Source organism: Agelaius tricolor, unplaced genomic scaffold, assembly GCF_023055355.1.
Source record: "Agelaius tricolor isolate 1412-34295 unplaced genomic scaffold, bAgeTri1.0.p SCAF_12, whole genome shotgun sequence".
Classification (NCBI taxonomy): Eukaryota; Metazoa; Chordata; class Aves; order Passeriformes; family Icteridae; genus Agelaius; species Agelaius tricolor.
In genome coordinates this window covers 25,925,930-25,938,026 of record NW_027269272.1, presented here as the reverse complement: position 1 = coordinate 25,938,026, position 12,097 = coordinate 25,925,930, and the positions used below count along the sequence as shown (strand labels likewise).

The 12,097-nt window shown below is 52.2% G+C and overlaps 1 protein-coding gene and 1 long non-coding RNA gene across 17 annotated transcripts in view; one reads left to right on the top strand and one right to left on the bottom strand.

The window, feature by feature from the left end:
• MBNL1 (muscleblind like splicing regulator 1) overlaps nucleotides 1-12,097 on the top strand; it is a 64,501-nt gene that overhangs the window by 37,826 nt on the left and 14,578 nt on the right. For all 16 annotated transcript variants that reach the window (XR_011680929.1, XM_071438269.1, XM_071438271.1 and 13 more), the window contains 3 exons: nucleotides 4,170-4,340; nucleotides 6,353-6,553; nucleotides 11,431-11,688. Coding sequence is in view for 15 of the 16 variants with exons in the window: in XM_071438262.1 (XP_071294363.1) it covers nucleotides 4,170-4,340; nucleotides 6,353-6,553; nucleotides 11,431-11,688 (630 nt within the window). In the remaining variant the exon portion in view is untranslated. The remainder of the gene's footprint in view (nucleotides 1-4,169; nucleotides 4,341-6,352; nucleotides 6,554-11,430; nucleotides 11,689-12,097) is intronic.
• On the bottom strand, nucleotides 369-6,358 carry LOC139595198 (uncharacterized). Its single transcript, XR_011680930.1, has 2 exons — nucleotides 6,251-6,358; nucleotides 369-5,404 (listed from the first exon to the last, which is right to left on the bottom strand). It is a non-coding gene; the product is annotated as an uncharacterized lncRNA (long non-coding RNA).

The following is a 12,097-nucleotide window of genomic DNA, read 5'->3' as shown; positions in this document are numbered from 1 at the left end:
GATTAGCAGAGATTGCTCTGAAAGGATTTGGCAGCGCTGGAGGTTCAAGGAGCAGCTGGGGCTCTCGCTGGGAAGGGCTCGTGGTTCCCAATGGTGCTGTGAGCCCTGGGCTGCCCTTTGGGCTGGGGGAGGCTGCTCCTTCTGCACCCCCTGGAAAAACGCAATTCCCTCGTGGGCTGGGGTACGGCACTGGCTGGGGCACGTGGAGGGCTGCTTGGGAGGAAATGAGCTGTTGCTCAATGCCAGGCTGCAGGGTCTGTGTGTCCTGGGAGTGTCAGTGTAAATCCTGATGGATCGATACGTATGTGCTGTCTGTATAGACGTGGGGATATACAAACATTGGTAGTAATACCAAGATCAACCACATATCGCATTGAATATTTATATAGATGTTAAAAATACATAAATTTTTAAGTACATAAATACAATTTGTAAAAGTTAAAGAATTGATGTAAGTACTTGTACATCCATATGTGGTTGATGCATTTGCTAATGCTGTTATGAAATGAGAACCGGGGTCACTTGGGTGTGTCCCAGCAGCCACCTTACCCCGGGACAGGGTGGCTGGGGCTGGACAGGTGCTCAGTTGACATCACTGTGGGTGCAGAGGAAAGTGGCACCGGTGTGAATGTCCCCTGTCCCCATCCTCCTGCCACTGTTGTGGCACTGGGAATCGTTCTGTGCTCCCTCGGGGCTGAGGAGGAGGAGGGACCCACAGACAGCAGGAGCAGCAGGGAGGGTTTTGCTGCTGAGCTGGTGTCTCTCCTTCTGTTTGGTGTGCTGGCAGTCTGCTTGCTCTGTTTGCTTTTTTCTTTCTTTTTTTAAATCCTGTTGTATTTCATGGCAGTAGGACAGCTCCCGTAGGAGTGCTATTAGCTGTGCTAGCCAAATGATCCATTAGAGGGGTTGAGGCTTTTACGTACAAGAATCACACACAAAGACGTCATTAAGTGGTCACTTTGGTGTGTTTTCACATGAAAGGATTCACTTTAAAAAGTGTCTGCAGAGTGCTGCCATCAGTATTCCTGTGCCCCAGCAGCAGCCCTGGGGGAGCTGAGGGGGCTTCACAGGGGTGATGCCCTCCCCTCCTTGCCCCCAGATGTGTGTTTGCCCCAGCTGGCATTCTGCTTGCTCCGAGAGTTGTTTGTGAGTGTCCAGACCCACAGCCCCCCATGGCAGCACTGTTGGGCTGTCAGCTGGGGAGCTGCAGGCTCCAGAGGGCGGGCACTGCCCAGCTCTGGGTACGGTGTGGGATCAGCTCTGGGCAGAGGCACCGTGGTTCCGCTGGGGGCAGTGACCCCTCCAGCAGGTGTTGGGCTGGTCTGCAAACAGGCTGTGCATCAGCCTTGTGTGGAGGCTCAGTGATTGCAGCCCTGCCTCTGGCTGGCCTCAGAGGTGTCAGTCACCGACTCACGGGGCTGCAGGCTGCTCCAGGGCAGCCACGCAGGTCCTGAATATTAAAATACAGATATTAAAAAGGTTTCTCTGAATGTGGCGGGCAGCCTCCACACAAAGCTCCTGCAAGCAGTTTATTTTTAAAAAGGAAACCATAGCTTAGATGGAGTTAAATGTTTTCCTGTAAAAGCCATGGGCATCAGGATAAATAGTTTTACCATTTTCAGGCAATAGTTGATGGTATGTAGCAGCCATCCTCCTGCTCGGGTTCAAACGCGCCGGGTCGCAGGGATTTGCGCTCCCTGTCAGAGGGAGGTGTTTGTGTGTTTGTTTTGGATCAGAAGCATTCCCTGTGCTCCAGCTGCACTGCTGAGCTGTGGCTGCTGGCTCTGCAGCTTTGGCATCCCCAGCCTGGGGGAGGCAGCCCCAGGCACAGCCCCTGGCTGAGGGAGCTCCAGCAGCAGCAGTGGGTGCTACAGCACCCCCAGAACATCCACACGTGTTTTCTGTCAGGCATGAATAACTGTTCCATAGTGAGGGGGTGGTGTGTGTTCATGCAGGGCAGGTGGGATGTGCAGCGCTCACTGGAGTCGCTGCTGGCCACAAGATTTTTCTTTTGTCTTTAGGAGGTGGCCTGTTAAATGATAGAGCGTTGTAGGTCTGACCATGAATAGCCACTTCAAATTGCAGAATCACAGACTCAGCCAGTAAAGGAGCTTGCAGTGTCAGAAGGGGATCCCAAGAAAGCTTTTCTATTACTAAATATACAACCAGGATGTTTTCTGGAAGGAGATTATTGTCATAGAGCAAAAGCTGCAGTTGTATTCCTAACATACAGTGTGGGATGTTAAAAACAGGCTGTGCTGTGCTTCCCAGAAAACTGGTGTTGTGGGGAAGAGCCTGGTGGTGACTGCACAGAAATGGGCACACTCCTGTTCACCTGTGTGCAGGTCTGAAAAACCCAGGTGTACTGTCAGAGGATCCAGGTCTTCTAGGAATACCCTGGAATTTCTGAATGTAGAATTTGGGAGTGATTTTTCAAAGGCGTGATTGGTCATTTTCTTTTGTCTGAGTTTGCCACGTTTTCCACAATTCTGTAAGTGTTCACACAAAGGGCCTCGTCCTCTGTGGGGAGTAAAGCCATGGTGAGTAGCTGGGGATGCTTCTGCCCTGTGGGAAGGTGCCTGGGGATGGGTACAAGTTCCTGCTCCCCTGAAGGCAAGGTGAAAAATGCTCCCAATGCAAGTCCTGATCACCAGACCGTGCTGAGCCCGGTGCTGCACCTGATGGGGTGTCACAGGAGGCTGAACACAGCAAGGTCAGGCACATCCTGCTCCCATCCGGAGTGGGTAGCATTCCTTCATTTCTGACAATGAAAGTGAACTATACAGAGTAGGAAATAAATCTATGTATTAAACACCAAAAAAAGAAATGGAGAGGCAGCATGAAATTAAAAGACTTACTGCTGCAAGGAGAGCAAAGCAAAGGTGTGCTTGAGCCACCTTCCAATAAGAGTGAGCAGTTTGTGTGGCAGCTGCTGCAGGCTCGGTGCAGTCAGAGGGGCTGAGCTGGGCTCAGCAGGCACTGCCTGGCACTGCTGAGCCCAGGGCTGGGGCAGAGCACCCCCGGCACCTGAGCATGGCTGGGACACCCAGGGACCCCGCTGGCCCTCTGCCCCTCACCCCACTGCCTTGAGGGCCTCTGCTGAGGAGCATTTGTGCTGAGCTTTAGTCCAGCAGGACTGCTTGGGTTAATCCTCCGCTGTGCTGGTGTGGCCCAGCAGGATGCTGCAGCATCCCCTGCCACCTCTGAATTTACTCACTTATGATATTGCTTTTGTAATGGTTGGAAGAGAGTTCAGAGAAGGTTCAGAGAGATGAAAATCTGCCTTGCCCTCTGCTGATGCAGTTAGCAGGATCCAGTGACAGATAACTGGGAGCTGCTCGCTGCAGGGGCAGGGGATGAATGCTGCCCATGTTCTGGGAGATCTGTGCCACTGGTTTCCAGCCTGTGACTTCCAGCTCCTGGATGCTCTGTGGGCCATTTGTAAAGGTCCATGGAATAAAAGTGAGACAAGAAACCCTGCTGCCAGACAGACAAGTCTGCATTTCTTCTGGGAAATTTGCTAAGATCTGTAAATTAGAAGAGATTGAAGGTTAAAGGTGCCCTGAGCTCCAGAGCTACATGCAAACAAGGAGGATGTAAGTGATAGTAGCTGGTGATAGTGAAGCATAAGCACAATTTACCTGGGGCGGTGGTATATTCTGGTAGTCTTTAACTGAGTAAATAGCTTTCCTTAAAGACCATCTTCTAGATAGGTAGATAGAAATGCTGGTCTCAGTGGGGAAGCAGTGAGGCTCCTTGTTTCCTGGGAGCCAGAGGACATTGCATTAGATCACAGGAATGATTTTTTATGGCCGTAAAGCATTTGAGTGTATGAAGTACACTGAGAGGTTGGGGTGTACAACACGTACTGACGGACTTTGGATCTCATCCAGAGACTTGTGGCACAGCCTAAACCCCAGCACTGAAATGAGGACGTTGAGTTTAATCTGGATTTCAGGTTGGTTAACTGCTCCTCTGATTCCAGCGACACAGGTTGTAGTTCCATGCTACCCATTTAGCAGTAATTTGCTCTGACTTCTACATTGTGCTCATGTAAGGTCTCATTTTCCAGGTATCTGGTAAGTGTGTCTGCTTGTGTTTGCTTTAGCCCATGGCATAAGGAGCAAAGATGCAGCTTCTAATCCTACTGTGTCCATTCTCTTCTTCAGGGTCGATGTTCAAGGGAAAACTGCAAATATCTTCACCCACCACCACACTTAAAAACGCAGCTGGAGATCAATGGTCGCAATAACCTGATCCAGCAGAAGAACATGGCCATGCTGGCCCAGCAGATGCAGCTGGCCAATGCCATGATGCCCGGAGCCCCGCTGCAGCCCGTGGTACGTGCACCCCAGGGGTCCCTCAGGAGAGCAGGCAGCACAGGCTCCCCGCCAGGGAAACCCCACAGAGCTCGGGAATGGGGGAGGAACCCACTGAAAGGCCCCTCTGAAATCACTGAAATGCCCCTCTGGATGTCTTTGTGTTGCTTAATTCTGCCTTGCCTGAAGTAATGTTTTTAATTATTTCAGTAATCTTGGGTTAATTTATCTTTTGCATCTTTATTCTCAGAGTTTGGTAAGCGAGTGATCTGCATGAGATTTTCGTTTCCTTTGCAATATTATGTGCTCTAGGAAACTCCTGGCTTTGAGAGGATGCCCACTGGGTGTTTTCCCTTCACTCAAGGGAACTGTCCCCAAGAATTGCTTGCTGGAATTGAGCTTTAGTTCAGGGGGAGTTAGGCTCAGCTTGACCACGGCTAGTGCATCAGTCAGTGTGAGCCCATCCAGCAGCAGAGAGCTGGGGTGGCTCTGTGCCCTGGCCGTGTGCTGGTGGGGCTGTAGGACAGGGGCATGTCCCCACTTTGACTGTGCAGCACATCACAATGTCCCTGTGAGCCTCAGAGCAATGCCAGCTGGCTCAGGTAACTTGCTGTTATTCTGCAGTGGTCAAAAGGCTGCAGGGTATTTATATTGCTAGAAAATAAGCTCAGTAGAAAATAAATGGGGTGGTCTTATTTGCTGTACAGCAGGCACACAGGTGTCTGTTTGAGTGTATTGGGCTGAAATCAAACACCAACATCTCTTAAGTTACACACTAACAGACTGGTTGTATTTTGAAGTTCATTATTACATAGCTGATAATGCAGTAATGAAAAGTGCAGTTAATTAATAGTGTATTTAAGGGTAATATTTAATTTCCTGTAATATTTGCCAGGTTGTTTTTCATTCACATGGATGAAGAATCATAAGCATTACAGAAATTATACCCGTTTACACAACTCTCATTCTGTTTTCTTCAGTAATCCCTGCATGGTTTTGTTCATTATTTCCAATGTCTCTTGCTTCCAAACAATTCAGTCATTTCCTCAGATATACAGAAACATGTGCTCTTCTCTGCTGTCTGCCTTAAATTGATATGAAACAGAGAAAGAGTTGTGTTAAGTCAGTAGTTGTTTTTCCCTCTAAAAATTAGTTGGGGAAAAGAACCTAAATGCCTTGAGTAACTGCCTTATTTACATAGTGAAAGACAAACACTCCTGGCTGAATTTTATTTGGCAGTTACACTGCGTTTGGGGGCAGGAGAGTTATTTAATCCTTGCCGCAGTGTAGCAGCTCTGTGTTGGGTTTTCACAGCATTATTTGGGCTCTACACCCAATTATCTTCACACCCACAAGGGCACTTGACTCTCTTTTGAAAACGTGCAAACAAACAAAATAAAATCATGTTTGCATGCGCTGTTTCCTCCACTGGTTTAATGTTTTAGCCTAACTAAAGCATCTCCCTGATGCAGTGAGTGTCTGATTATCTGCATGGCCAGCCTGTTTGTAAAACAGGAGGATTGTGGATGTGAAACCTCAGGAGATCCTGGGCCAGCTCTAGCTGTGCCAGGGTCAGAAAAGCTTTGCGTGTCCCTGAAGTCGAGTGTGGCTGATGCTTTGTCAGGGCTCTCAGATGCCTTTTCCCCAAGAGCCAGCACTGTATTGGTGTGGCCACGTCCCCCTGGTAGCCCCAGGCTCTCTGTGACCCCACAGAGTGTCTGTCGTTCATTATGGCATTGCTGGAGGGTGGATCCTCTGTGAGTTTGCTCCAGGAGCTGCCACGTGCTGTGAGTGTGCAGGGAAGCTGGAGCAGCAGAACCAGCAGAGGCTGGGGGGGATCCCTGTCCCGTGCTCTTGCTCATTGCAACAACAACACCCCATGAGCCACAAACACAGCAAATGCTCCTTCCCAGTTAGCAGCAGAAACTCACCTCGTTCAGCTCCAGGGCATGCTGAAGAGTTGTTTTGGTGACAGCGTGGCAAGCTGCTGCACACCAAATGTTAAGTGTCTGTTTCCCTGTCTCCCCTCGCAGCCAATGTTTTCTGTCGCACCGAGCTTAGCCACCAACGCGTCAGCCGCCTTCAACCCCTACCTGGGGCCCGTGTCCCCAGGCCTGGTCCCTGCTGAGATCCTGCCCACGGCCCCGATGCTGGTGACAGGGAACCCCGGCGTGCCGGTTCCTGCTGCCGCCGCCGCCGCCGCCCAGAAGCTGATGAGGACAGACAGGCTGGAGGTAGGAGCTGGCTGCTGGAACTTCCTCTCACAAATGCTATCATTTATTATGTCTTCTGGGTGGGAAATACTTTCCTTGTGAAAGCAAATAATGCAGGTTTCACTTGGGCTGGTAATGTGGTATCTGTGTGATGGTAGGAACGAGGAGTGATGAGTGATTGTACCGTAAGTTCAGGCTGCCACTCTGCTTCTGACCCTCCCTCGCAGAAAGAAATGGGAATATTTAGGAATGATCATGGCAGCAGCAAGGGTGCCACGAAGCCGTTAGTGTGTGCCCAGAAGGCGTTGGCATGGTGGGGGCACAGCCCCTGAGCGCTAGGGAGAGGTGCAGAGCTGCAGCTGCTGGGTGCAGATGACTCGGCCTCTCTGGCTGGGGCAGACGGTGCCCACGCTCCCCTGCTGGCCTCCCGCACCTGGCTTATCACCCCTGCTACAACCCTGACAAGTGTCGGTGCTCTCGAGCTGCTGCTCTCCCTCGCTCCGAATCTCTCTTATCTGAAAGGCCTGACAGTGTTTTTAGCACCTTATCGGTGCTTTGGCAGCGTGGGCGGGGAGCCAGGGACAGGCTGCAGGCTGCCGTGAGCTTGGGGCACAGCCTGAGAGCACAGCCTGAGAGCGTGGAGCTCAGCCTGAGAGCAAAGCCTGAGAACACAGCCTGAGAGTGTGGATCACAGCCTGAGAGCACAGCCTGAGAGCATGGAGCTCAGCCTGAGAGTATGGATCACAGCCTGAGAACACAGCCTGAGAACGTGGAGCACAGCCTGAGAGCACAGCCTGAGAGCATGGAGCACAGCCTGAGAGCACAGCCTGAGAGTGTGGATCACAGCCTGAGAGCACAGCCTGAAAGCACAGCCTGAGAGCATGGAGCACAGTCTGAGAGCACAGCCTGAGAGCACAGCCTGAGAGCATGGAGCTCAGCCTGAGAGCAAAGCCTGAGAACACAGCCTGAGAGTGTGGATCACAGCCTGAGGACACAGCCTGAGAGCACAGCCTGAGAGCATGGAGCACAGCCTGAGAGCACAGCCTGAGAGTGTGGATCAAAGCCTGAGAGCACAGCCTGAAAGCACAGCCTGAGAGCACAGCCTGAGAGCATGGAGCACAGCCTGAAAGCACAGCCTGAGAGCATGGAGCACAGCCTGAGAGCACAGCCTGAGAGCATGGAGCTCAGCCTGAGAGCATGGAGCTCAGCCTGAGAGTGTGGATCACATCCTGAAAGCACAGCCTGAGAACATAGAGCTCAGCCCCTGGGCACAGCCTGAGAGCAGGTGCTTGGCAGCCCTGGCTGGGTTAAAAGGCAGCAAGAGGGGAGGCTGAGCAGCCGGGCTGCTCTGCTGTCACCTGGTGTGTGCTGTCACCTGGTGTGTGCTGTCACCTGGTGTGTGCTGGACACGGCAGGGTGAGGGCTCAAGGCTGCTGGTCTCCCTTCTGGCAGTGGGTCTGCTCACTGAGCTCAGGGAGCACGCTGGGAGGAGCAAGAAGGATCTCTGTTTTATGCAGCCTGCTGTATTTGTAACTCTGTTCCTTCTGCCTGTGCATCTGCACTAACAGGGATTAACTCTCCTTCCAAGGGAAATGAATTCCTTTTCCTTAGCTGCATCCCTGACTGACAGGCTGCTGCTCGGAAGGGGCGAGCTGGGAGCAGTGTGGAGGTCATCTGGCAGCCAGCATTTCCCGCTGCCGCTGTCACTATTCTCAGAGCTCGCATCACCACAGGTCACCCTCCTGTGGGATCACATCATTTCCCTTTTTAGAGATGTTTTCCCCAAGGGAAGCGTTCCCCAAAGCATGCTCAGGTTGCAGGGAGGCAGCCGTGCGAGCTCTGAGCTGGCACAGAGGTGGCTGGTTGTAATCACCCAGGGATGATTTTCCCTTGAGGACTCTGTTTAAAGATGGACACCTGCCAGAGGTGGATTAAAACCAAAATGCAATTAGGTAAATTCATAAATAAATCATTATGGATTTGGAAATGAGTATGGAGAGGAGGATGCCTATGGTGGGAACTCTTTGGGTTGTGCTGCCAAGATCAGCTGCTGTGTTTGATTGTGCTTCCAGCCCTGCAGTGCCCATGGATGGTCAGTGTGGGACATGAGGCCTCAAAAGCAGCCTGGTCATAAGCAGGATGTACCCATTGTCCCCAAGCAGCCAGGGAAGCAGGAGCACCCTTTATGTGCCCCTCCAGGGCAGCCCTGGTGCTGGCCACGGGCTGTGACCGCTGTGCACAGGGAGCTGATGTCATCTGGGACCTCAGCAGGCAGGATTTGTCCCTCTGGAGGCTGCATTCTCTTGATGCTGCTGTTCAGAGAAGTGGTGCACTGCTGAGCCAAACTCCTCTGCATGAGAGGGAGATGCTAGAGTAGCACTCTCAGGGTCACAATACTGTTTTTCCCTTCTGCAAATTCAGTTTAAGCAGTGAAACGTGTAGGTGAGAACATAATTTGCAAATGCTTTCCAGTACAGTGGTCATCTGATCTGGAGTATCCAAATTTAGTATCCAAACACTAAACAAGCATGTAAATTTTATGAGCAGCAAAATATTTGAATGTACTTTATAGGCTACAGAAAGGCAGAATGGATTTTGGAGATTCTGCATGACCTGGCTGTTACCTCCCAGAGGAGCCAGCAGTGTCTACCTGCCCTTCCAGGGAGCTGCAGCTGTGGCAATGCCATTTGTTATGGCATGATCAGAGCTTTATAAGGCTCCACTCACTCACTCTCCCTTGGAATGAACTGTCCTGGAGAAAAATAACCACAATGATGTTAGCATCTAATCTTGGACTATGATTGGTTCTGCTTAGAATTTAAAATATTTGTTTTCAAGAGTGATATACTCTGGCAGGAATTAAGTCAGCACACGTTCTGGCACACAGACCCAGGCTGTTCCCAGGCTGAAAGCTCTCAGTAAGCACACCTGGGGTTCTCAGGGATGCAGGCAGACACCACAGCTCTGTCGGGCAGCACTGTGTCTCCTGAATTAATGTGAGTCCTGGTGAAGTGAGGTCAGTGACTGATACTAGCAGTGGGATGGCTCTCATCTGGATTTGACACTGACAGCGTGCAGGTGTTGGGTGTCCAGTGCTTTCAGCCACTCCTGGAAGGAATCTGCATCTCAGGATGGAAATGTCATGGCTTCAGGCTTTTCCACAGCTTTCCTCACACTCCTCCCCTGCAGGAAATATCTCAAACAAAGTGTGGTTCTTCAGGGAACAGAAAAGAAGCAAAAAGGACAGAGAGAGAGAGAAAAAGGAATTGCCTAACACTTTACCAAAACCAGCTGTTTCTGTTGGAATGCCATCATTTTCTATTAGAAGTGTTCCCAAGTCAGGAATGACCACAGCCAAGCTGCTGTTCTTGCTTGGTTCTTACATGCCATGCTTTGCCAGAAAGAAGCAGCTTAGAAGTTCTTGGACTGGTCAGCTGTGGGTGATCAGATCAGGACTGTTGTGCTGGCTGGCATGTGTCACTGCAGGGGACGGGACCAGGGAAGGGATCTGGCTGCAGGATTACCTGGCAGGCCAGTGGTTCTTTTCCAGCCCAGGAATTTGCCTGAGCTGTTTCTGGCGTGCTGCAGAATCTGTTCTGTGGGCCCTAAGCAAGAGGGCACAGGATGAGCAGGGGCCATGGGGGGGCTGGGCTTGATTCAGGTGGCTCAGGTGCCAATGCATACCTGGAGTCTGTCACCACGTAAAAAAAGCCCATTCCTGAGCAGGGTCCTGCAGGAATGGCCCTGGACAAATGTTTTCACACAGGACAAATGTTTTGACCTGGTCCTGGTCCTGCAGGGGTCAGTTCATACCCATGGAGGATTTGCAGGTGACACAGGCAGTGGCACGAGGGTTAAACAGCAGCCAGAGGACTGGTGTGAAGGGAAACCAAACCACCACCAAATCTGGGTTGTTGCAGGGATCAGAGCTGAGGTCCTTGAGGAAATACTTATGATCCAAGCTCACAGGCACCCACCTTGAACAGGAAATTCCATCTGCTAAAGGGTTTTATTTTTATGCAGACCTGGTTGCTTTTGTCCCTTTGTTTCCTGCGGCCTTTGGAAATCTGGGATGCAGAGTGTGTTTTGTTGGCAGTTTGGGGAGAGCTGACCGTGACAGGAGCCCATGTCAGTCTGTCAGTCAGTGTGTCAGACACAGGGTTGGCACGTGTGCAGAGGGGGCTGGTGTTTGTCACACTGGTGGCACAGTCCGTGTCTGAGTGGGCTTGGGGGTGGCTGGAGCCCCTGGGGACACTGCAGGGGCTGTCACCCATGCAGCTGCAGTGTCTGAGCCCTCAGCTCCAGCTGGCTGCTGGCAGTGGCTGCTCCGGCTGTGCTGCTGCTGTTCCCCACCTCCCCAGGGTGATGGCTGGGCAGCACAGAGGCTGTGCCACCACCATGGGCTCGGCTTGCTGTCTCCTGGCAGGTGCCTGGATCCTGGGGGCACATGGACACAGAGTGCCCACCCGGTGGGGCTCCCTGGGGGTGCCCACACACCATCCACTCACCCTAATGAGCACATGGAGCACAGCCAGGTCACAGCAGGGCATGGCCGAGCACCTTGGGGTGCTTGGGTGGTGCCCAAGAGCAGCCACGGCACATTTCAGGAGACAGAAACAGCCCCCTGGGCAGCTCAGTGGGAGCCAGAGTGACACCTGCTGTGTGCTTGGCTCTGGTCACGGTGGGGTTTCATGCTCCTTGACAGCAGAAGTGGCTCTGGGGAAGCCAGTCTCTGCTGCCAGGTTCCTGAGCCCCCCGTCCCATGGCAGTGCACCACCTGGGCCAGGCCCCTTCCTCATGGTGCTCTGGCAGATTTTCAGAAAGCTTGTCTCTGCTCCAAGCCGTGCCTGCGACACCCATCACCCAAAGTAAGTGTCTTTCTTTTCCTGGTGTCACAGGTGTGTCGAGAGTACCAGCGTGGGAACTGCAACAGGGGAGAGAACGACTGCCGGTTCGCTCACCCCGCCGACAGCGCCATGATCGACACCAACGACAACACCGTCACCGTCTGCATGGATTACATCAAAGGGAGGTGCTCCCGGGAAAAGTGCAAATATTTTCACCCTCCTGCACACCTGCAAGCCAAGATCAAGGCTGCCCAGTACCAGGTTAACCAAGCTGCAGCTGCCCAAGCAGCAGCGACTGCAGCTGCCATGGTGAGTGTGGGAGCGCTCGTGGACGTAGACGTACGTTGAGGAGAGGCAATGGTGGATGTGTGTTTGTCCTTGCTGAGGAGGGTGCGTGTGCTTGGGGACCCCGGTCACTACCCGGTGCAATGAGCTTTCTCAGCATGTGGTGCCAGATCTGCTGTGAAGTAGTTCCAGACCATTGAGGTGTTTGACTAATTTTGCCTGCTGATGTCCGGAGTAGCCGTGTGTACCTCTGTGCGTGCATACGTGTGTGCGTGTCTGTACGTGTGGGCTCCTCGTGTCTCTGGTTGGCTGTACATCTGTGTGTGTGGGCAGATGTGGATCTGTCCAGCTGCACAGCCAGATAAATCCGTGTTTAGTTTCTGTAAGTCCGTGTCTGTAGAGGCGTAGTTTGGAGCGGATTGACCGTGTTGCT